Source organism: Platalea leucorodia (assembly GCF_965183815.1).
Source record: "Platalea leucorodia genome assembly, chromosome: 5".
Classification (NCBI taxonomy): Eukaryota; Metazoa; Chordata; class Aves; order Pelecaniformes; family Threskiornithidae; genus Platalea; species Platalea leucorodia.
In genome coordinates, this window is record NC_138827.1 from 51,069,400 (window position 1) to 51,095,424 (window position 26,025).

Sequence of the window (26,025 nt, forward strand, 5' to 3'; positions counted from 1 at the left end):
AGTGTTGGAGCAGACGGCCGGGAGCTGGAGCCACCTCCACGCAGCAGGCCACATGCCACTGCACCAGAAACCACGACCCAAAGCTCTGCCCGGCAGCCTCCTGGCTGTCAATTTAATTCTCTTCATTAGTATCTTATATAACAACTTAACGGTAATTCTCAATTGCTCCCCCCTTTAGAAGTAAGATTTACTCTTATGGGAGCAATTCTGACCTCTTCCTCAGTCTTATTCAATTCTGGTTAATTTTAAGAACAAATCTCCTCTGTAAATAATTTTACAGTGCTCTGCATAAGATATTTTCCAGAAGGAGAATGCCTTTCCAAACAGAAAACGGGTATCAATATAGAAAAGTCAAGTACAGAAGAGCCTGAAACTCTCTATAACTTTCCTGATTATAAACTTTATTAAAGTAAGAGGTTTTAAAAAGACAGGAAAGGACAACTCCTCTCTGACAACTTCTACAGCTGCAAGGACTCCACCGAACAGAGGCGATGCAGCCCACAGTGAGAAGCATCTGCCCACAGCCTACAACCATGTAATATTTAACACACACGAGGTCAGACTGCAAAAACAATAATCTCTCCCCACTTTGGGAACTCTCTCAGGAAGCAGTAACAGATATCTGTTAGAGTAGCTGTTAGAATCAAAGGCCTTCATACAAGTAAAACTCACAAGTTCACTCTCTATATTCAAAATGTCATATTAAACCATCTGTGATACGCTGAGATTTCCTTTGGATCGAGTTATTAAATATGGAAGAGTTTAAATTTACATCTTTCAATTTAAAGCACTGTTTCATTGTCCCTATGTCCAGAAAAATCTTAAAAACCATGAGCCTAACAACACAGTATTTAAAGAAAAGACAATGCTTTGAAATAGTTATAAAACTGCTGCTACAATTTTCCTATCTGTTTGCAAATCAACATCCATTAAAGAAGCATCATCTCCAAATACAAACACTCTTCTTCATTATGCACTGCTGAAGAGAGTCATGTGCTGTCTTCTATACAGCCCTCTCCATCCATAGGGGAGGACTGCAGCCCTCTGACCATGAGGCTTTCAAGGCAACTGACCCAGCCCTGTAACGACCTGCCGCTGCTGAGAAACAGCAGTCCTGCCGCCGCCTTCTCTCTCCTGTCCTGACTCCAGTTATCCAGTCCACAAGTCATTTCATCTTGTTAAGGTATGATTTCATCATCAAGATTCATTGCAGAAGCAAAATAAGGCAAACTGTGCGCTGCTATTCTTAAAACCTCCTAGGGAATTGCCTAGGGAAATGGCAAAGCAGAGCAGAAATTAATTTCTCAGTTTGCAACATACTCCCAAAATAATTGAAAAGACATTCACCAGTATCACTAATTTAGCACTCTGAAAAGCGACTTTAAAAAAAAAAAAGTGCCACTCAAAAGAGTTAGAAAAAAGCGGCGTACACTTAGAAACTGGAACTGCTCTTGTTGTGTTGCAGCATTTTGCATGACCTGATGCCCACTGAGTCCTCAGCTCGAGTGTAATCTCACAGCAAAGGCTAAGGAGAAATCTAAAACCAACAGAGGCAGACTTCAACAAAAGCGCTTCCATAAAGTAGCAGCTTTGCTCAAAAAAATGCTTCTAGATCCTGACTAAAAACCACCACCTAAAGAGTTACCACCTCAACTATGCAATTCCAAGTTGGTTCTGACTCTGTTCTCCACGTTTAAAGAAAAGTTCACACATAAGGCTCACACATAAGGATCGTGAAAAAAAACTACCACACCAAGGAGCTGGTAAAATTTCCCGCCAAGTTCCAGTTTACCAGGTCATGGTTGTCATCAAAACCTGTTTCACCAGACAGGAAGTAATTGAACAGCCCATGCCTCCTCGCAGCTATCTGGCTCAGGGCTCTGAGCGTTTTAGGCAGGTTCTTTTAGCACTCCTTCCTTTTCCTACTTGTACGTATTATGTTCAATATTTTGCTTACCAAGTTAAAGCTGCGGCTTCCTACAAATAATAAAACCAGCTCCTAAATTAACCACAAAAATGTTACTAGCTAAATAGTAGCCCAAGCAAATCCTGATGACGCTAATTTAAAATATAACAAACCTCCCCTCTAGAAAAGCTGAAACACAAACTAAAACTGGCCACAAATAAAACTTTAGCACTTGAACAGGCATTCCTCTACTGGAACCATCTGAAAATTTTACGGCTATTCTTTTTCTTTCAATTGAGTGTAGATTTTCTTGAGCGTAGTCCAAATAATCACAAACAGTTTATCAAATCAGATTTAGTTAATGGCAGTTTTCCTTCCTACGGAGCTGGGATAATGGCCTGGGGAATTAAGGCTATGTTTGATGAGAGCCGACAACCTGAGCACACAGCGAAAGGCAAAGGCATTTTGCAGCAGGCACTCTAACCCCCACGCTCCAGGGAGCTGGGGAGGAGCTGGGGTCTGGGAGCAGCCCGCTCCCAGAGGACGGGGTTGTCCATGCTGCGGCAATCCCTGGCGATGCTCACTGAGGATCCCTCAGCGCAGGGAAACACAACGAGGAACTGAAGCAGAGATCAACAGAAAGCTTTGCTTTCTTGAAAATGGACAATATTTATTGTCGTAAAGACAAGTGTGTAACAAGCCATACAATAAGCCTATAATAAATAGGATGTACCAGGTCATAATCCAAGCCTACACACGCCTGGAGTCACAGTAGGGTCCAATGTGACATATTTCTGACACGATCAAGAAGAGGAACCACTGATGGAACATTTCTTGAGGTAGCTTAACGTTAATAACCCTAATAAAGGGTTCCCATACTATTAAAGTCACGTCGCTCTTCTGCAAATAAAAGACTTATTTTAATCTTATCACAAGACATTTTCAAGTTACATGTATTCTCTCCTATAACTCTTTGAAATGACAGCAAGTTGAAAAAAACCCTACCCTATATTATTAATGCCATTTTAAACAACGCCGGAATGGGTGCGTTATGTGGGTGCACGTGTGCTAGCAGGTCCTCATTAGGGAAAATTATAATCTGTATTGTGCATCTGAATTGACAGAACTTCCTCCACAGAGTCTAGCTCATAGTACACAGGATCTGATATAACTAGAAAAGTAAGACAAGTTTCTGAGCATAAAAGCCTTACCTCAGACCTGGGAGAGAAACAGAAGATCTCACAGGGAAATAAAACTGAGAACAATTGTTCTGAGTTAGGTACATATGAATTGCATGTAGAAAAATGCCTAGAAAGTGTAAAACCCAGCTGGCCTAATAAAACATATCACTTCTACCTACAGCCTGCCCCTTGCCCTTGCGCTGCCACCCACTCTGGCTATAGCAAACCACCCCTGCTCCCGGGAGCCAGAAGAGCTGGCACAGCCGGCCCAAGAGAGGTTTACTTCCCTAGATGGAAGCTGAACAGAGGCAAGCTGCAGCGCACAGTTAGTGCATCTATTACGCTTTCGGCTATTCTCAATGTTCATAACCCAGATTCTGCTAGCAATAAAATAGCCAGCAATAAAGTCATCGCCTGATGGTTATTAAAATATTTTGCACAATTCAACTTTGTCTTTGTTACCAGATTAAAATCAGAAATAGAAAAGGCTACCATATTGTGCTGCAAAAGCCTGTTTATAGCACCAAGTTAATAAATCAACATGTTAAGAGGAAGTAAAGCAGAAGTCAATGCATCATTGTATCCATATTTAAATGCTTTTCTAGTTGAAAACCCATTTTAAACCTTACTAAAAGAGGCTGAAAACCAGCTGAAGTGCAATGGTGGGTGGAACTGGAGCACACTGTTGCTAAGCCTTCTGTGGCAATATTACAGGGTGAATTTCCGATTATCCCATTCTAAAGTTTATTTTCAAAACACAGGGTGGGAAAGCAAACTTTCCCAGGGAAAATAACAAACAATAGCACTTTGACATATGATCCCTCGGAATCCCTACTCTTACCACCATTACATTTTTACTCAATTTACTAAACAGGATTTTATACACATCCAATGACAAATTGCTACTGGCTGATCCACTCCAGAAAGTTGCAAGAGTTTAAGTAAGAGTTAAGTGCTTAAAAACTTGTTGGACGCATCAAGACGGTCAAGTTACCATACACAGGCAAGTCCATGATGGCTATTCCTACACAAGCTCAGGAAACACCAGCTAGGGAGCTTAGCACACCTAAAACATGCACAGGAGACTGTCACCACGGATAACCTGAGAAACTGTGCCCTATATGTAAGGTGCCACTTAAGTTCAAGAGCATCTCACAAAGTTCAGCAGGATGCTATTGCAAAGCAGTGAAATCACCTGCCCCTCGTTCTCCCTCCATTCAAATACCATGGTTTAGCTCCACGTCTGTGATTAAACCAGAGCAGTTTCCCATATAAACCTGCCCTATAATTACCTGATGGTAGACCTGCATGACCACTGTGGTTATTCTGAAAGTTTGGGAGCTTCAGACTCTTTTTGCGTTGCTTTATTTTCCACAAATACACACAAATGAGCACCTTACCTGAATAGAAAATGTTGATTTTGGCAAGTTCTTTCTCACAGGTTTGGAAGAACTTCTCTTCAAACGTGGCAAAACACCTTTTCACCGTGTCCTCATCTGTATCTATAAAACAAAATAGAAAAAAAAAAATTTGTAATAGAAGAACATGGGAACAATTTTCTAAGTGTCTGCCATAGAAATACTTCTTCAGAGTAAATCCACCTTCTTTGTCTTGCAGAGAAAAAGAACAATCAAATCCAAAGGGCTCTGAGGGAACACGTTTGGCTGTAAAAGGAATTGTGCCAAGATAGAGAGGGAAAAACGCACATAGGCAGAACTGCACCTTGACCAAAGTTCCCATCATCTTTTTTAATCCTTCAAGTGCTATTGCAGATCTCGCATGCTTCATTTCCACTTCCTAACTCAGCTTGTGGGACTGTGCCTGTAGGGCCATCCTGGGTCAAGACTGTTCGTTATACCTACAGGAACTTCTTTTTTTAAAAGGCATCTCACCTACCATCACAAAGTCAGCCACCATAAAGCTGCACACCAGTGGAAAGAGAAGACCCTGCCCCATCCCCACCTGCCCACTCTGCTGCCCCCAGAATCCTGAAGCCGCCTCTCTGCTGCCATGTGAACCCGACACAAAGCCACCCAGCCACCGCAAGGCTGGTCCCCCTCTTCCCTCCCACATCACTTGCGCAACCATGCGATGAGCCAGATCAAGGAAAGATCTTCCAACCAAAACAAAAGCAGATTACGTAGCAGCATAACAACCCTTGACATGCTACCATGCTCTATGTCAGGGTTAAATTCTTACATTTACCCACTCAGAAGTTGTTCTGCTCTCCAGACTTGGGCACTGGCAAGTTCTCCAATACAAACTTTAGTGAGAGCAAACCTCTTTAACAAACATTGGGGTTTATGACAGGTGTTTGTTTTTAATTCCCTGGGTTTACCATAGCAGAAAGCCAAGTACCATCAGTGCTGCACGTTCATGCCGTGCCCTTTCCAGCTTGTTGGTCATTTCCCCCAGAGTTTCTCCAGCACTCTCACCATTGCAATGTGCTTTGTGCTGGGACTGGTATACAGGTTCCACCTACCACAGGCACTGGTCTTGCTCTTGAAGTACAAAGCTGGCCATGAAAAGTATTCATCCCAGATTAGCAAACAATTGTATTTAGAAGGAAAGTACCAAGCCTTTTACTGAAGGTTTAATTTGACCTTCCAGGAGGACTCACTGGCTTCAGCCATCATTCCCACCTTCTCATCACTATAATCCTTCAAATATAAATGTAGCACCACAGCAAACTAAAATCTGCCCAGCAAGTAAATGGGGAACTGCGTGGAAACTACCTTCTTCCTTCCTGGAAAATAAAATCTCTCTGTCTCATAAGCAAAGTTTAAAGGAAGAGGTCTAAATTATGGCGATCATCATCAGATCCACACTTCTCCCCCACTGCTCTGGGACTCTTTTAACTCTTTTGGAAGAACTAAGTACAATTCTGTAATTCAAGTCAAATTTTGCAATTAAAGCAGCAATTCGGTCACTTTGTTATTATAAAGAATACAGTGCAGCATCTCCAGAGGTGCAGAATTTCAAAAACAGCATGAATTTTCTCATAATTAAGAAATTAGTTTCCTGAGTAAAAATTAAAGAATCCACACCATAAGTACAAATTTTAGCACTGTCAATTATCCATCCCAAATGCTGGAATAAAGCCGACTCTTCATACCCCCCATAGTTACAGTTTCTGAATTCTCATGCAGTCTTACAGACTAAAAAAGGCTAGTATTACCACAAAGAGGAAAAATTAAAATTTTATTACAGTCTTGATAAGGTCAAGATTTTGAAATACACGTTATTAAATGGAGATGATGAGTGTCTACAGAAAAGTTTCACTCACTAGCAGATAAACACTCTGGACTGTCACAACAAAAAAATCTTCTTCTTTCAGCATCAATTTCTAGGTAAAACCAACCTCAAGGTAGTATCAATATACATTAAATGTAAACTTTTAACATTTAGAATTTCCTGATTTTTATCTCTGTGGCACTGATATTAAACACCATAAACGTACAGACACTATATTAATGTTTTAGAGGGGTTGTATAGAAAGAGCAAGTAACAGAATGCAAGCCTGCAGGGGCAACGTTGGAAGAAGTCTGTCTTGGGAGTTTGACGATGCTTTAAAGAGTAAAACAGATTAAAAAAAACACAGTCCTGCACAGATGACTGGTGTTTACAACTCCACCATCCAAGGGCTTGTAGAAAAGAATTTGCAAGGGCTCCAAAGGCTGTTCCAAACTCCAAGTTTTGGCTCCCGAGGTCCCTTTATTATCCGACAATTATACTCGCAGACCCACAGCTACTCCCAAGGACGAGGGCTCCCTCCCTTGTGCAAACAAACCCTGAAATGACAGGGCTCTGACTCTTCTTTGCTGAAGAAAAGCCGCAGCAGCCCCGTGGTGTCATTACACCCCTGCTCGAGGTCACCGGCCGCACACAGACTTTGCAGAACCACACACGCGCATGCCTCCACCGCTCCCGCTCAGCTCAGTGCCTCAACACAGATCCCTCTTTGCGGGCAGCCTAAAACACCAGAAGGACAGACAAATAACTCTGCTTTGGGGCTGGTAATTTCTAACAGCGGAGTCACAGCAGTTGCAACATCCTACCCTGGGGCCCTACCAGCAAGGCCAATCTGAACTTGCCTGCGAGAGCCCTAATCCTTGACCCAACAGCCACTAACACGGGCCGAAAAAACACAAACAGGCGGGTGAAGCAACAGAAATCACTATGAGATACTTAATATGCAGAGATTTTACGCAGTAGCTGCCTGAAACTTGTCAAGTAACAGTAATCAAGCAGCATCAAAACAGAGCTGACTCTTAAGGAAGGTCCTGAAGGGCAAATTCTTTAGCCTAAGGAGTTTACACATCTCTAGCAGAAGAGCTTGCCTATAGATGCTTTCTGACATGGGGTAATCATCCTTTCCTACCTTTAAAAATAAGTCATGTAGAAATAAAAGCACAGAGGCTCACTGCTTTCCTGCTTCAGAAACACTGAGCCACTTCTATCATCACTTGTTTCTAGGTTTCAGTAAGTTCACAAAGCAAAAGTAAAGCCAAGCAAGTTTTTAAACTTCACTCACTGGAACTATCAAAGAACAAAAAAAATCTCATCAGGAAGTAGAGTATACTTTTTGTCCATGAAGTCAAGCATGAATATTTGTACTCAATCAAAATACCACCTTTTAAGATAGCAAAAAGCTCAGCAAAGCAACATAGCGTTAAACTAACATAATTAATGCCAAATAAATTAGTAACTATCTTGTTTTGTACATTACTGACCAAGAAATGATAAATAAGTGTGTTAAACTGTTTGACTATATCTGAAGTTTAGAAGAGGAAAATGGGCTTTAAAACACAAACAAACCACTACTGGAAGACCTTCCAAAATCCTTGAGATTAGGAATTCAGGTCTCTATTTCAGCCTCAAAACATCGCTGACTCAGAGGAAAGCAAGTTCTATATAAACTATTCAAAATCCTTCTCCAAATGTCAAACACCTTCTTATAAAAGATATTTTGCAGACCATAGCGGATGCCAGCTTTAAAAATCAGGATTCTCTGTGAAAAGGTTTCCCCTTGGTCCCGTTCCCACTGCAGTTCAGTCACTTAGCTGCAATAATAGACAAGTGCTGCCAAGGCTATTGCCTTTATTTATTTATTTATTTTCTCCCCCCAAGGCTAGGACAGGACAATGTTTTTTGCCATGAGAAAATCACGGTGCCAGAAATCAGCCTTGGATTCAGAAGCTCCATGACAACAGATGCTGTTTTTAAAAGGCATCCAGCTATTGCTGCCAAGAAAGGCCAGTGGTAACCTTCCTTTTGTTCTTTTTCTATAGCCCTAATACTCCATTTACTCTAAGCTCCACGAAGTTGCCATGAACAAGGTTGCCAAGAAGATAGTCTGATCAATATTGCAGCTTCCTGACCCTATCTTCCTATGCAATTGCCTGCTGTGAATAAAAAATACAGTACGCCTGAAAGTCTCTTGCTTTTATTTGCAAAGCCAAGTGGTAAACCAGCAGCAATCTGGATGTACTCCCCTGTCGCCACACATTCTAGTTTGCAGAGAGTTCAGACACTGGCACATCTAAAATAGAATCTGAAGTTGAAAAATTAACATGCAAGTTACATTCCTGCACTGTCCCAAGCACTCATTTCTCAGTGCATCTGTGAACTGTTCATTTCATTCCTTGTTTTCTGCTTTTGGAGTATATAAACAAATTATCAGCATCCCAGGCAGCTCTGCTTACTCACTTCCATGCAAGAAAACAGACAGTAAAACTTTTCTTTGTTAGAGCAGTGCCCTCTAAAAGTAATCATTTAAAAAAGAAAAAAAAAAATCCATCCTTTGGTCTTTGTCATGTGGAATTTTAAGGGGCATTTAATTAAAAGAAGATTAATTAGCTTTGTTATGAGATCAGCATGGGTGTAGCTCTCTGATTCACCTCCTGTTTGCCACAAAACAGTTTTATCTGAGTAAGGTGATTTCAACAGCTAGAGAGGAGGCAATTTTATTTATTAGGAGGGCTCTTGCCATCTATTCAGTAAAAAAAAAAAAAAAAAAGTCAAACTCAACATTGCCATTAAACACACCAACTCATACTGAACCGGTGATCACAAATTTAACATCAGCACCATTTTGAGTACACGAAACTTTTAACATTTTCCACACCCTGTCCTTGGCCTCTTGCTAACTAAAAACCCTGTATACAGGGCTCAAATAGGTCTGCAACAACAGAACTGTGCTCTGAAAAATTAACAAAATTTAAAAGACAGTTTTCTTGTTCCCAGGTCTATGAAGACAGTAACTGCTTATACTTCTAGGCTCAGTGGCACATTAGGGGAAAAAAAAAGAAAAAAAAGAGACCACTTTTATTATCACACTCAAAATTCTAAAAAAGTGGGTCACTATAATGAAAACATGTATCTGCCTCCAAACCCCCCCATGAGCTCTGTCCGTCTACTCAACCATCACAATTTTCTAATACCCTTGACAGTTCTACAGCACCAAGATCGTACAGTTTCCCAACCTTTTACACAGTACAGTGAAAAAATTTTACAGCTAAAAATCAAACTGTATAGTTCATAAGGACACGGACAAAGATTACCTTTACACCTCTGATGCGTCATCCTCATGTTTATTGGGGTATTTTTCCAAAGGAAAGGTTCTTCTGCAAGGCAACTCCCTACTTACAACAGAAAGCTACGCTTGGTCAGCTGCAAATTGGATCACTCACTGAAAGCTTCCAATAAATTAATTACTCACCATGAATTTTCATGTCCAATCTTGTGGCAAATAAAATTCTGTATGAGAAAACTTTTAAGTGCTTAAAGTACAGATATAGAAATTTCTTCCTAGGATGTATTCTTGCTATAGGAAGAGGAAGGAAGCCAACTCTGCTTGCAAATAAGGAACATTTGCATTCATATTATTCCACCTTAACTTCTGAGCTGCAAATTGTACATACACATGTAATGGTGTGCATCTCTCTTGGAATTTATTCCATCAACCAAAAAGTGGGCCTTGAATTAAAATACTATAAAATCTGCAAGAAAGAAGCTTCATGCACTAGTTAATATATATTTTAAAAAAACAAACAAACAAACCAACAAACAACAACAACAACAAAAAAAAACACTAAGAAAACTCATAGCAGGCTACACCTACTTTTCTAAACCATCACGGATGAGCTGGTCAGCTCTCAACTTCATGAATGCTTTAGCCCAAATTAGATTTGGTTATTAAATTATTTCCCTAAATCTAGTAATAAAAAATGACCACTCAGGTAGCAAATGAGGTTGGTATTGCCTGCACACGCAGTGTTTGTGTGGGTAGGGGAAGGAGGACGCAAGAACTGCTGCAGGTCACCAGCACAAGTTCTCTCAGGTTTTGGTTCACCATTTTGTTGTTTTTACCAATTAACCCAGAATGAATGGACTCTATTTCAAAATACCTTCAGAAATCATGATTTTCAGGTTGGTAAAAATTCTGCTTCCTTATTTTTAGATTGTATCACTGAAATCTTACAAGGAAACCAGCCAGATTCTTGTAGATGGTTTATTTAGCTGGAAAGAAAAAGCAACCCCCCCAACATGCCTACAAGCTAGATATCCAACCAAGTGCCTACTATAAATTATTTATATTTGTGACTCTGTAAACATAGATTTTAAAGCAATGACAGTGTCCTGGTATGAACTTCAGGTGCAGAAAAAACAGGTAATGCAGTAGCCAGATGTGAGAAGACAGCTGTTGCCCAGCTGGCTGGGTATGAGCTTTGTAGCTCAAAGAGTGTCGGGTTTTGCAGTCTATAGGGCAGCTACACAGCTGTTCTGCAGGTTCGCTTCTTTAAACAAGCGCCTAGCACTCATAAGAAGTCATTTTGCAAACAAAGAAGGAGGCGCTAGTCTTTGTCAGCTATTACAGGGAAGTCGCCAAGGCGAGAGCATGGTGGTGCCGTCACTGGATTCTCCTGGTACAAGCACGGCTGCATGCGCATTACTGCGACAACAGCTCCGCAAAGCCATCTGTGCAATGATGCTTCAAAGCTGACCTTTTTCAAATTCTCTTATTTCAGAGGAAAAAAAATTCTAACCTTCAGCAGACATGTAAAAAGCATGGCTAGTTTAACCCTGTGTGCCTGGAAGAGGATCTAAATGACTACCTTCCAAGTAGCTGGGGTGGGGGGAGACAAGCGGGTGCAAAAAACCCAACTAGGTTGGCACAGCTTTGGAGCAGAGACAACCCCAAGGCTCTGTAAGCTTACATCCCAGCTGTCCCCAGTTTTGCTGTTATAATTGACCATTATTAGATTGTTGTCTGAATTTGCAAACTGCCAGCACCATCTCAGCTTTGGGGTTATACCTCCATTCTGTCCTCTGTCCTTACACGTGACCATGATGCTTCAACACTTTTACAATGCTTCACTTCTCTACCATTAGGAAAAATAAATATTCCCAGTAGAATAACAAAACTGAGTCTATGTGGTACCTCAGATTTGAAGGACAGCTAGGCAGAAACTTGTGACAGAGAAAAAATAAATTAAGAGAAGCAGCACAAATGCCTAATAGTATTTCAAAACCTACCATAAACACATTGTTAATACAGTATGACAGATCTGGATGCCACAAGGCGTCATACAGTGACGGGACTCTCAATACCTGCTTTCCCTGGTTAAGAACAGCCTTTAAATTCTTGTTCTTTTCAAGAAGGGAAGTAAAGATTCACTATGTGTTTTTGCAAAAGTTTCCCAATAAGCTAGACCAGAAATTCTGCCACACACTTAAGGGTCAAGAAAAGATGGTCAACAAGAGCTAAGACTCCAGATGAAATTTCATGTTGGCCATTACTAGACTCCAAGACAAAGAATGGAGAATACCAGGATTGAGTTACTCGGTGCATACTAGGACCTGTCCAGACATAATGGCCATGTATGCTCAGTTTAGACAAGTAAGTGGCAATGCAAATGAAGATACTGCAGCTGTGTGGAATTACCAGGACCACACTGGGACAATCCCTGGTTACACAATTCACCTGCACGTTCCTCAAGCTGCTGATCTGCTGCCTTGAGTTCTGGCTTTCATTTAAACACGAGAAGACAGCAGCAATTATGGTTGCACAGAAAACCCTATCACAGTTTACACATTTGAGGTTAAGTAATGCAGACATACTCTAGCCTCTTATGGACAAGAGGTTTGAACTAGTCCATACACCTCTGACAGATGCTACACGAGACAAGAGTTCAGCATTGCCATCCATTCCTTCTGCAAAGAGAGATCTTCGTTAGCCTTTAATCTGAGCAACGTTGCATCCGAGATGACAGTTTTTCCCCCTCCTCAATGACAGGGCCACCAAACTAAAAAATTAGCAGTATCTGTTCATGCTTTTCAGATCCACTGAATGGACCTCAAGTAAATAAGCACAGCTGTGTTTTATACAGGTACAAAACAATCTGAAAAACCCTTCTTCTGCTAATTCACATGGATGGAAATAAAGGATAGTTCCCTAAGTTGTCCAACTTGGTCCTTAACCCAAATAGAAAAATGCAAAACAAAAGAAGTCACAAAAGCACACAGCAGCGTGGAAAACCAAGACCAGAACTGTTGATTTAAAATCAGGTGCTCAGAGTGCAAACTGAAGTTTTTCCTTGTATTCACCTACCCCCGGTTTCCCTTCAGCCTGGCAAAACTCAGTTAATTCAGCAAATCCTCTGCTGATATCAGTACAAGTGCTAGAGCTCCTGACCTTTTAGCCAAGTGACATTTAAACAAATATATATGTCTGCTCCAGAAAGGGGAGGGGAAGATCATCCCAGTCCTATAAATTTTGGCCTTTGGGCCAGCCCCCAGATCAGTGATGGAAGAAATTACCATGGGGACTAGACATGCAGCCGCAAAGGGCAATTAAAGGAAACTCAAATACTCCAGTGCTGAATATAGTAGAGATCCCTCACCCTAAAACCCACAAATACTCTTTCCCTGTCCCACCTCCTGAATGAAGGTTGTATTTCATGGCATGGAAGGAGAAATAAGAGGAAACTTTCCAATCTTTTTTAAAGTGCATTCATATTTATCAAGAAAGACATAATTTCAATCTTTTGAATATTTTAATCAAGCAAAAAAAGGTTTCTGTCAGGCGATAAAGTTTCATAATAAAATGACTGTTTATGCTCCACTTATTGAGCCTCCAGTTTTAATAGTCTTATTTCCAGAATTTTACTAAGCAATAACAACTACCATCTCATTAAAACTGCATGAAAACCTTCAGAACATCTGACATAACCAAAAACACAAGACAGGAATTAAAACAAAACTGAGCAATTAGAGCCAGTTAAAGGAACGTTGATAAAGTACAATTTTAAAGTCTTGTATTATTAGATAAGCTTTCCCTTTCCATGAAAATCACATGTAGATGGAGAAATGGGGAATTCTGGAGGCAGTTTAGGCTGCCCTTTATGTCCCAGCTCGGACACGCAGCCCGTGCCCCTTCCCTTGCTCTGGTACTGCTGCTCATCCAAGCCCACAGTAAACCAGTTCAGGAAGCTAATCCGCTATCTAGAGAACTACTCAGCATTAGCACTAAAAAGCATTAAAACCCTAATTGATCGATAAACTAGTTTCTTGTGGTTTAGTCCTCTGAAACAGCTCATCGCAGGAGGGAGAAGGAGATAACCCCTCTGGCAGCAGCTACCTGTTAGACTGATTTAACTGGAATATCAAATCACCCCCCTTCAACTCGCGTCTGTCTTGTGATGAGAGATGACTAAAAGTGTTACCCCACAGCTCAGCTGACAAGGAGACGTGGGTAAAGCCAACACAACTCCCCTGAGTTGAAATCACATGCCCATACCCTTGATAGGAACACAGCAAACATCTTAATTATTAGTTAAACAGATTGAACGTGTTCAAGCTTTGGTCTTTTTCTCAAGAGCACCTAACCTCCTGCCAACGCTCCAGCAGCACGTGTGCCTCTAGTCCTCCCTCCTTCTCAAACTCTGTAATGATGCATTTATGGGGAAAAGTCTCCCTTACCTTGGATACAAACTGGCTAGTTCAACGTACTCCAGCGCAACTGATGTTAAAATATTTTTGAGATATTTTAGTATAGTTTTAACTATTTTGAATAGGAATGAAAATCGTTATTTTAGTGTAAAAAGATAAAATGCTTAAAAGAAGAAATAAGTTGGAAAATAAAGTAATATAAGAATTCACTGCAACATGGTGTTACACAGGCAACTGCAGCAACATTTTGCTATGCAAGCTGTACTGGGACCTTTGAAACAGGCAATGCTTTGATCAAAGTACTCTTGGGCACGATGACCGATCACTGTCCCCTCCCACTGAGTCCTTACAGGGTTGTCTTCTGCTGGGTCTGATGAGCCTTCCCAAGACACCTGTGCTCACAGGTCTTATCTGTAGCAAAGATGCTCTGCACATCACTGGCTATGCAACGGGTCCAAGTTTCCATACGTTCCCTTGTGGACATTTTCCTTCATCCACAGCCCCCACGGTGCAGACAACATTCGGTATGACAGTGACATACAAACTATAAAGAAAATCTTCTCCCCAAAAAAGAACTGAAAAAGTTGAACACGGTTCATACATGCATGCCACTGCAGACTTAACCTGTCACCCACTCATCTGAAGAACAAGATAAATGCAGGGCAGAATCGTCTTGAAATGTAATTTAAGTCTTGTTCTTTCAGTGCTTTCTCCCCCACTTTCTTTCTCCCTCACTCCACCAAATATCAGTTTCTACAGTGTATATACATATTTTTTTAATTTTTCTTTTTAAATTGCTGGCAAAAATCAGGTTGTGCATGAGCAAGTCCTACAAGAAAAGTGCTAATTTATGCTGAAATGAGAGGCCAGAAACTATCAGCATTTTCACAGTGATAAAGCCATGACTGCAAAGCCTGACAAGCAGATCACCTGTGCTGCACCACCAGCCAGTGCACCCTTACCACACTCATCCAAATTGAGACTCGTGTCACCTTAGCAGTTCTGCTCTTCATCAGGATTTGCAGGTGGTCACCAGCAGGATACATATTCCAGGAGCTTTAGGAAACGTCACCTTTCAGCATTAAAACCATGCCCTGTTCAGGCTCCTTGTGCACATACTTTAAGAGCAAGCCCAGCAGTCCAAGAGCCTGCTCCCCGAGGAAGGCTGCCTGCCTATGGGAGTGCTTAAATAGCTGCAGAAACAGGACCCACAGCAATTCTGCGGGATTGATAAGTAACACAGAGGTAGAGGCACTGAACTAGTTTCACAAAACCTCACTTTGGATTCAAGCACTTCTTTGAGAGCCAGCCCTTGCACCCAGCAATCTCAGCTCCTCTGGTTCAACCGTGCAATCATCGATGTGCTGGAAAAGGTTATTCTCAACCCTCCTCGGTTCCCTGATGGACTCTGTCAGGCAGCTGTAAAAACAGCACCAGGAGTATGAATGAGGGGCCAAGATAAGGCCTAAAACAAGCAGCAAGGCCAGTTTAAGGCAGAAGAGGGAGAAAGGTAAGCTCTAACTACAGAGGCAGTATTTAGAGGGCCTCAAAATATTTCTTTTGAAGAACCAAGCTATTTAAACCCAGAGTTATTTCATCCTGCTGCAGATAATTCAGTATCTACATTGGAAAACCAGAGTCAGCACTGTTTTGAACAGGTGAATCTTCTTCATACTGTGTAGAAGGCACATACCTCTTCTCTGCGTTACCTAAGCAAACATCATCCACATCCACAGGGCTTCAAACATTTTCAATAAATCCCCCATACGACAAGTATTTCTGTCAGGAAACTCCTCTGCTTTTTCCTTGTTCTCCTCTGCTGCTGCCCATGGAGGTGGTCACCTCAGAGCCAGAAGGACCTCAAAGCTTACAAGAACATTTTGCTCAGAGTTACTGGCATCTGTTCTCTGCCTCGCACGGCACCACAGAAATTGCCATTTCACGTTTAGCCGTCAGTCCATCTGACAAAGCATCCCACTTCGGTAGTTACCAGTATTGGACAAAGCCCTTTACTACCTGCTATGACTTTGCACAGTTAAGGGAGAAAAAGCTTTGCAAGTCCAGGACAGTCGTTTGTTCCCACTGCTGCTGACAAAACGGTGAGAATCTCAAGATGGAGGTACGACCTCCTCCCATAGGTTGCCAGCAGTGACACTGAAAATCTTTAGGGAAATGGTGTAATTAAGAGCGTTATAACTTTTTAAAAATACAGGGAGTAGCAGGGCATGCTTTCTGATCCTAACGCTCCTGGGACAGGACACAATTTAGATGGGGAAAGCCTGCCCCTGCGCAGCAGACCGGCATCCCAGGAGAGACCCTGCTTGGTTGTGATTGTCTGGGGGGAGGCAGGAAAGGGAATTACAGCTAATTGAAAACATTTTGCATAATTGGAGCTGATAAGAGACCTATACCCATCACTCCAGGAAACCATTTGCATCCTCGTAACAATTACAGTACATATAACATTCAGAAGTTAAGCAAAGAAATAGGAACACTAATACTGGTGGTAAAAGCCAGGTGAATAAGTGGATGACTAACATTAAAAAAAAAAACCCACAATGCTACTTTTAAACCTCTTTTCAGACACACAGAGCATTTGTGTTGGGGATATGGGGGGGAGGGGAGGGAAGCAACAAAAGGAAGATTAACAAAACTGCGTCTTGGGAAAGACTTCAATTAATATTAAGAGCAACCAGAAAGACAAAACAAATGATGCAGAACCAACTACAGGCTCCCCATATGGAGGACAGCGAGCGCACAGTACAAAGACAAGCCTACTTTAAACATGCTATCGATGGCTTAATTTCCCCCCAGGGAGTGAACACGATTCAAATTCATTTTTCCTTTTTTATTTTATGAGCTATTAAGAGCAAACAGTTAGCAAGGAGATAATAAGCAAGCAATTAGCAGATGAAGAAAAACATGTTTCTGAGGTGTCTCAGAGAAATGACACAGGGCTCTGTGCAAGACCCGAGGACCTTTACAGTCAGACCATGTTCAGCTCTTTCTGACTTCCCAGGAAGGAGGAAACATAACCTACAGACAACTTTGTAATTCTCATCAGTGTCTTCCTAAACGTTTTGCACAATTTAAAACAACATTCCTCTTTTGAAATGGTACACGCCTAGTTCAAACACCAGTAAAGGAGAATTAAGGTAGCCGCTTATCTACTCAAGGCAGTAATTCTTCTGTTTTAATTCTTACATTATTATAGCGACAGATGTTGCAAGATCCTCACAGCGTTACAAAGCCTACCCAAGGTCATACTCCTCCTCGCTCGCACATGAGCACAGCCACCCAGCTGAGCCCCACCCTGCTACTCATTAAAAAATAAGTCTTGAAGCATGCCCGGAGACACTGCTGTAAAGTCAAGATAAGCAGAAGTTCTCCAGTGCAGGTCTCCACAAGTTTGGAGTTGGTTTCTTTCAAAAACACTCGCAAGCAGCATCCCTTGCCTTCCCTCGTTCTCAATCCTGCGCTTAAAGGGCTTGTTTAAATCCAATTCAAGTAAAAGTAGCATTCCTCAGACACCACTTTGCCATCGGAAGTTTTGCTGTGATTTAAGTACATGGAAGGAATAAGCTACAGTTAAAATGTCCTTCCTTCAAGGGGGTAGAAGATGGTCTTTCAAAGGGATTGATTTGAAAGCCTATACCCACTTCAACTCTTCAACAGAGCTACTGTGTTCAAGTTTAAGATTAAAATGCAACAGAGACCAGGACTGCACTTGTTTGTTTGTCTGTCCTCCAAGCTAATCTCTTTCTTTGTGCACAGCACAAGTCCCTAGTCAGAAACCACAAGGGCTGGGTATCTCCTCTTGGAGCATCCCTGCCAGACTGGAACTGGAATCCTTTTGAAAAGGATTTTTACACCCCAAATGAGAAGAAAGATTTAGAGGCATGTGATTCCCCCCCCTGTTTCCCCCAGGCTCAATGCACAGCACTGCTGGCACTTGGTAAATAAAAAGGCAAAAGGAACCATTCAGTAATTTCTATTGCTTACAGAACAAAACCTGGTGGGAAGGGAATACACAAACTGCAGAAGTAACTGCCAACAGAAAGGTTTTGCATCCAAACACAAATTCTAAGTATGCTGAGGGTAAAAAAACCGAATGGCCCAACTTCCTAAGTCACCGCTTATTTACATTTCAAAGAACACATTACAGAGCCACCACAATTAATTTTATTTTACCCCTACTTGTGACAGTGGCAAAACCCCTGAATTACAAGTCCCAGTTGCAGTATCAGCTGTGCAAATGGACAGAACAACAATATTTTCAATAAACTTGGATAAATCGTCTACAGATATCTTCCCTAAGAAACCTGCTTCACCTTCAAGTTGGCACACTCACCAGTGATACAAGGCAGACGCACACTAAGAGACTCTGCAACAGAGGTTATAAACCAGCTAAAGTAGCCAAGTTACAGCACAGAAGTTCAGGATTAGGATGACCAACCTCAGCTTTACTCTGTAGTATCCCACACAACAAAAAGCAATTAAATTAGAACATTTTAGTGTGTTACTCTTCTAGATTAAAAGCTGGACTCGCTTTTAAAGACACTGGGGGGAGGGGAGAGTTATACAGTATGTTTCGGATATCATGGGTCCATTTCCCTCTCCATCCTACCTTTACATTTGCCAACCTCTAAACATACTTGCATCACCTTGCACACCAGCACTTTCTCTGTTAAGGGTAAATGAAATTAAGCATGCTTTGCTGTAAAAAAACCCTGCCAGTCCCTCGCCTACCCCTGCTGTACACACCAACTTTGCCAAGCAGCAGTTAACAAGATACTGCCACTTTGAAGCTATGGTTGACTTGAAACCTTGCTCTGTACAAACCCTGTTAAACTAAAGACTGCTCCTTATTTAAAGTATGGGTGATACAACTAGAATAGAGAGGCGAGCACTCAAAGCAGCAGTAGCAGCAAGCAGGGAGGAACTCGGAGCTTTGTCCACCAAGTGTTTGAAAACTTTTGCCATGCTCCTGGAGATCTGGACCCAAGGATGCATGTTCCAGTCACGCCGCCCATGAGGCACTCTCCTTCTAACAACAGCAAAACCCAAAATCATTATTCTCGCTCCCCTAACCGTGCTTTTAGCTTTGTGGTCATGTCCTCACAGAAAAAATTTAACGCAACAGATGACCGTAGCGTCCAGAAACACTGCTCATGTAGCCGGCATGCTGCTAATCAACAGCCAGAGCAGATGGAATGCAAATCTCCCAGCGAGGGGAGACCAGGAGGCTGTCACCATCCTGCTCTGAAAACGTAAATGAGCTATTATCAATTAGGAGCTAAATTCAGACAGAATTTTGGTGAAAGGCAACACTTCAAGGTGTTTACGGGGAAATCAATCTGCTCCATTTGAAAAAATACACCACGTATTGCAAGGTTATTCTGCGCTGTTATATCTGTCAGCAATGCATCAGCACAAGTTGTTGTCCTGACTTTCTTTCCTGCAAGGATTTTAATTTAAGCTTTAGGCAAATTAATCCATTAACTACAAAGAGAGTGAGGATGGCCTTAACGGTAACATTATTTTCTTCTCACCAGAAGAGAAGTATTTTTTTTTGGTAAATATTTTGGAGGATGGAATCAGCTCCTCTTCAACAGCAGACGACAGGGCGACTGGAAAAAGCATCGCCCAAAAGTCACATGGAAATGAAGTTTTGCTACAGCCATGCTGGTCTATAGCAGCAAGCCACAAGGAACCAACTTCAATAGGTTTGGGGGTTTCTTTTAAGCATATTCACACATGAGAAGCATTGAAGCTGCGCCAGTTCATTCACTCAATTGATTCACCAACTGTTCTGAAACATGAATAAATATGTAAGTGGCTACTCTACTCTAATTAGTGACATTCAGTGAATCTAACCAGAGAGCCTAGACCTCCAGCCCCTGCATTTAGCTCTCAGTGCCTCTCCCTTGGGAACTGAATAGCAATCAGGTATGTAATGCAGGGATGGTTGCTTTTTTTCCTTCGTATTTAAGGTGGAAAATAAGGGGGGTGGGGCAGGGAGATAGGATGGAAAAAAAAGAATTAAATCCTTAAACTCTGGCAAATGGTCTAAACATGCTTAAATAACTGCTTTAAGGAAAAAAAAAAAGATCAGAAAATAGGGAGAAGGAATAAAGGAAAAATAAAACTGACTGCAATTGCAGAAAACATGAAGCAGATGATGCGTTTCCTATGTGATAGCTTAAACAAGTCCCAAGGCACACCTCCTAAGTCCATCAAACACCAGATTTACATAAAATCATTAATTCATTACAGTCATGAAAGAAAAGAGGGATGGGTTAGGATGGACAGGGTGGAATGAATGAAGTGAAAATTTAAGCCAGACACACAAGCAAAATATCCACATCCATGCACATAGAGCTTCCTGAAGGAGGGTTACACACAACTAACCTCAAAGAAATATCTCAAACTGAAAAACCTTGAAGTCTGCCAACACTAAAACACCATGGTTTTGAATATACAGAAAAACGTACACAATAGTAATACCACTTGTATGCCCCCACTCTGTGGCAATACAAAGGGAGGCTGCTGATGCTGCACTTGTTCCCACCCCTGACGAGCTATTTGATTCTGGTTTGGTTTCCATCACCCCGAATTAGAAACACGGCCTCTATTCCTGCTAAGCCTGCCCAAGGGCTGCCAGGTCTCAGCCACCTCTTCTGACCCACTGGAGTCTACTCAGCTTTTCATAAAGCTTCTTGCTGTACCCCTGACATTAACGGTAACTTTTAACCAAAAAGTAATCCAAAAGATTAAAGCCCCCTCCTGCAAACTCACATATAACATATGAATTAATTTTCAGGTTTCTTTGCTGTTTTATCACTTGATTCACACGCACACCCTGAAACTGCAATTCTGTAGCTATCAATCTGCCTTAAGAGACAGTGTTAGCACGGCAATCCCACAACACAACACAACTGGTCTTACAGACGGCTGCACTATTTTTAAAGCGGAACATGGATGTATTTTCCTCTCTTTTGCCAAACAAGTATATGAAATGTGCCACATGGCAGGTAGCATGCAGATGACAAAACAGTCAGAATTCAGCAGAAATACAAGATGGGGTTGCCAGAAGGATGCCAACAACTCTTTGTCAAAAAATATACTGATACTTGCTGCAACAAAAGCTTTGGCGTATCTTTGCTCTCCAGAACTGGTAACTTCCACAATTGTTGTAATCTCGAATTCAGTTGAGTAAAGCAGGAATGCATTTAAGACCAAAGGAGTGTCCTGGATCTTGGATGCAAACTTACCCAAGTATCTGTTGATGTGTCTGTCTGAACCTCCCAGATGCAGAAAGAAGTCACCACGGATTTGAGACTATTACAAGAGGAACTGCTGACACAACGGAAATAGCCTGCACCGGCGGCAAAGATAGCGTGTTTTCTGTAAAGGATCGACTCAGACAGCACGCACAGTTCATTTTTTTGGGGGAAACGGTCCAACTTTGGAGCTTACCTAAGAAGCATTTACAGGCTGTCACACACGCCTAATACCGAAGAGCAGAAGTGAGTCTGAAAAAAACCTCTAGGATAGAATTAAAGTCTTCCTACAGACGAGGAGTCTGAATAACATTTCAAGTTTGTGGCCAGGACCGAGCTGAGCATCTGCTACAATCAGCCTATCATCTGAAAGGTCCGTTTGGTGCTCATATATTAAACAGCCAAAAAGCAGAGATATTCACAGGACCTATAGCTTTTGTATCGCATGACTACAAAAGACCACAGAACACAAGGTATCAAAGGCAGTGAGGACAAAAGGTACACAATAAACTGTAAACATATTTAAATCTATTGAAAAAAAATGGCCTTCCCTTTCTAAGGGCTGCATAGGTACCTGTCCTTAAATCGAGATAAGCCGCGCCTAACCCACCAGCAGAGTCCTCTGTTGGCAGCGTTTGAGCGGCCCTGGCGCTGCCGCCACCGAGCACGCAGCTCGGCTGACAGTATCGGTTACGCTGGGTTGTTTGGAGGGACAGGAGAACACCCACAAGGCACAAAATACAACTACACGCAGGCAGCCTCTATACAAAAAGTCACTGATCATTAAATCAATCTTGCTTTTTAAGAACAAGCTTGAAAAGACCAATCTGAGCGGCTGCTGCTGAACTAATGGATATATTTGCTTTTGTGTTTACTGTACAAGAGCAAATGTAGGAAATTTATAGCAAGTGACATTTTACGAGAAAGCGTCTTTGCAGCTAACTTCAAAGAATTTTATCATTTTAATTTCAAAATGCAAAAGTGGGTTCATGACCTAGCATGCCTTATTAGCATGTTGTTTAACACTACTTAAGAAACGATCGTGAATTGTTCTTTGGATACCCACAGACTGTGTATCTCTCCTCATTAATGGCTCCATTAGCACTGAAAGACAGAAAATAAACTTTCCCTGCAAATGTAGTATAAATACATGCCACCTCTACAACCACTAGTAACAAAGATTTAATAGCAACAGCCCATGGGCATGCATTTCAAATACTCACAACGTAAGGTTTCAAGTAGGCAAGCTTGACAAGAATTAAACCATGTTCCATAGAGATGATGGTGTATTCAGGCAAGCTTTATACTGTTAGGAATGCCGCCGGTACTGAAAAGAGGCTTGTAACATTGCAAAAAAGAGATTTTATACTTTCAAATAATTGCTTTTTATTTTGAGTGGTAAAATGTTTGCCAAAACAAGTGTTTCTAATGACCCATAGCCTACTGCTCTAGATTCCTCTCTGAAAAACATCATTATTTTATTATAGTAAAACAGTTATATCATTTTCAGAGCCCAAAGCCGTAACGCTGTCAAAAGACATATGCTGATAGAGAATCCAGTGCCATCAACTACGAAGTCTGACTTCCTCTAACAAATTCTCAACGAAACAACTCCTGCATCACTGCAGTGTTCATTAAGGAGACAGCAGTGAGCTGCCTCCAACGCCACTAAAACACGGAAAAGCTCTGGGCAGCTGTCGTGGAAGTGTTTGTGCCTGTTTTCTTTGCTGCTTTCCACAAACCTATGGGTAGCCACAGAAGTCACGAAATTCCCATCACTTCTTTCCCCAGAGGCCAGGAAAACAGCAAGCGGAGCTGAGGCAAGCACTGAAACGACTGAGGAACTGTAAAACTGAACCCCGCCGCAGGCTTTACCTGACAGTCAGCTGCCAGATGCTGGCAGCAGATGCATTCAGATGCACTCGGGTCTCTGCTAGCTGGGAATCCCTCACTGCTGCTATCCTTGGACACAAAATCTACCTGAGAAGTAAACGGCAGAAAAGCCATGAACAAGAGCCGAGAAATGTGTTACGCATCAGGCTAAGCATTATAGCCGTATGATATTGTGCTCTAGTCTAAGAGAAACAACAAATAGCGGACATACAAAGACATCCCCAAATATCTATCGTGACACATTACAGTGGCGAGGAATGAGGGAAACCTCTCTACTTCTGCGGTAAGTCTGGGATGGAGGAAAAGACCTTTCCCAAGAGGTTGGAAGGGGAAATCATGGAGGTGGATCTTTACATGCATTTAAAGTAATCTTGCCAGAGAAATTAGTTTCTAAAGAACCAGAAACAGTCTCGCTTTCCAATAGCAAGAAATAAGGTTCTTGCAAACCTTTTTTCCCCATCTGCGGAATCATTAATGGATTCTCCATCTGCACTCACAATTGCTCTTAACACTTGCGCAGCCCGAAACAAAGATGTTCTCGGTGAGCTGCAGTCCTCTTCTGGCAACTTTCAGAAATGAAATGCCAAATCAGTCTGGTGACATCTTTGACCCATGACAACGCTGCAGGTTCTTGGAAGGAAATCCCTGGATGAAATCGATACGGCGCTATAAGACCCTGTCAGTTTTGCTATTGCTCAACAGAAGGACTGCATCAGCAAGACAAAAGCGACAGAAAAATTCAGTCCCAGGATATGGGAAGGTACAGAAAAGGCTGGACTGTTATGGCTGCACGAGCGGCGGTGGCCTCAGGAATACAGCCACCTGCAGGAAACATACTGTACGAGGAGACTGCAAGGCAAGCCCTGCTCCTAGATCCGAATTCCCACAGTTGGGAAGTGAGCAAAGAGAGGTTTTTTTTGGAAAAGAAAAACTACACTATAATCAATCAATCAATAAATATATCATTTTAAAGTTCACTTTCTTCTCTTACCTACTCGCTGCACAGTTCTCGCACATCCCGTCACTGATGATGAATAATTCACTTTTAAACTTGGGACACACAAATAGGGACTGTGAATGCACAAGACTTTCCAACAAAGAACACTCTCCCATCCATGTGGGATGGGGATATTTTACTACTGTCTTCATCAAAACAATAGTCTCAATGCTACAGTATGTCCCAGCGGGCTGCGCTTAACTCACGCAAAGATGTTTTGTGTGCACGGCACCCACCTGAGAAGGAGCGGCGCTCGGCTGAAGAGCACTGATACAACGATTTCCCCTCCTTTACCTTACAGTGTTATTGCACGTTGGCAAGTCCTGACTTCTGTCAGTTTGGGAAGACTGCTTATACTTTTTATGAGATGTTTTTAGGAGGGTTACAGGCATCGTCCCCAAGCTACCAGCAGCGTGATGCATTCACAGCCCTCTAATGCTCGCTATTGTCTTTGCTCCCACTTGTTTAAAATTCCTACGGGATACTGACATATTTCAATGGTGCTTTAATAATAGCCTAATAAGTGCTCCAGACAATAACTTACATTGTATTGAGACCTCGCCTGTGGGGGGGTGGGTAGGAGGGGTTGCCTTGGTAACAATGAAAAAATCATATGGCAAACAGACAGAGACACGAAAGGACACGAGCTGATCTGTTTGCTCCCTGCTCAGAAACCCGTGGGAAACAGTTGACACCGGCACGAAAGTAAGGCTCTTCTAGTCAGAATGTGTAAATAGCACTGAAACCCGACTTACCTGGAGGTTTAATTAAGGCTTAGGTAAAGATGCCATTACGATTTATGCAGTAAGGGCTGAAGGTAGCAGACACTACAAATTCAGTGTGCTATCAAAACCGGGTCTCAGTCTCAGTAAGATGGAAGTTTGTCATCTGAAGAGCTTAATTTTAAATGCTGGAGAGAAGGTAATGAGGTCAGTAAACTCAAACACTCTGAGCTTGTGTTTTCTCTTTGCTCTACTTTGATCAAGTTGGCAGCTTTCTTTGAAAGACATCAATATTGTAATATATAGCAACTCAGACTCAGCTTTTAAAACATGGCAAGGATTGCTACTGTATGGCTGAAAATAAACATGCACAGACTACACATTCTTGCATTTGTCCTACAGAGCAGAAAAAATAACTCCTGCAAGTGCAGGCAACCTAGCTAATCCCTCCATGTTGTTTCTGTCCACCAAGTCTGCAGAAAAACTGGCTGCTCACCAGGAAAAAGCATTCAAAAAGAGAACTATGGTTATTACTGACATAATGGCTTGCAGGTTTGTGCTCCTCAAAATCGGAAAGTGACAGCAGTAGGCAGAGCAGACCGGCAGCCAGCAGCTTGCTCCATCCAAGAGGAGATCACGTTAATGGATCTATCAAGGCCAACGTGCCTAGCAAATTCCAGAGGCACAGCCCCAGCCAGGAGTCAGGCAGCAAAGCTGCCACTGGAAAGGCTCCCCTACCACTTTCTCATTAGTTATCTCAAATTCAATGCATTTTCCAAAGCACAACAAGAACAACGATAAGTAATAAAATTCCAGTCCCATGATGCCATTTTATGTCCCTTTGTTTCTGAGAAACTATCAATGGCTGGACATACTTACATGTACCATAAACATCTATGGGGGGAAGCTACCAATTCACGCAGCTCTTTAGCTGGTGATCACGCACAAGATCATTGGTGAGCATCGCAGTTGACAAAGGAAAAGCAGGGGCTTAGTTTCTACGCCAGTGATGACGGCTGGTGCACGATTAGGCAAAGATGATCCATCCCTGTGGATGAGAAGGCCATGTGAAGGCTCTGAAAGCTGAACG

At 42.0% G+C, this 26,025-nt stretch overlaps 1 protein-coding gene across 4 annotated transcripts in view; it reads right to left on the reverse strand.

Moving 5' to 3' along the window:
• Positions 1-26,025, reverse strand: part of XPR1 (xenotropic and polytropic retrovirus receptor 1) — a 117,346-nt gene that overhangs the window by 38,578 nt on the left and 52,743 nt on the right. For all 4 annotated transcript variants that reach the window (XM_082313331.1, XM_082313333.1, XM_082313332.1 and 1 more), the window contains exon 3: positions 4,488-4,589. In XM_082313331.1, coding sequence (XP_082169457.1) covers positions 4,488-4,589 — 102 coding nt within the window. The remainder of the gene's footprint in view (positions 1-4,487; positions 4,590-26,025) is intronic.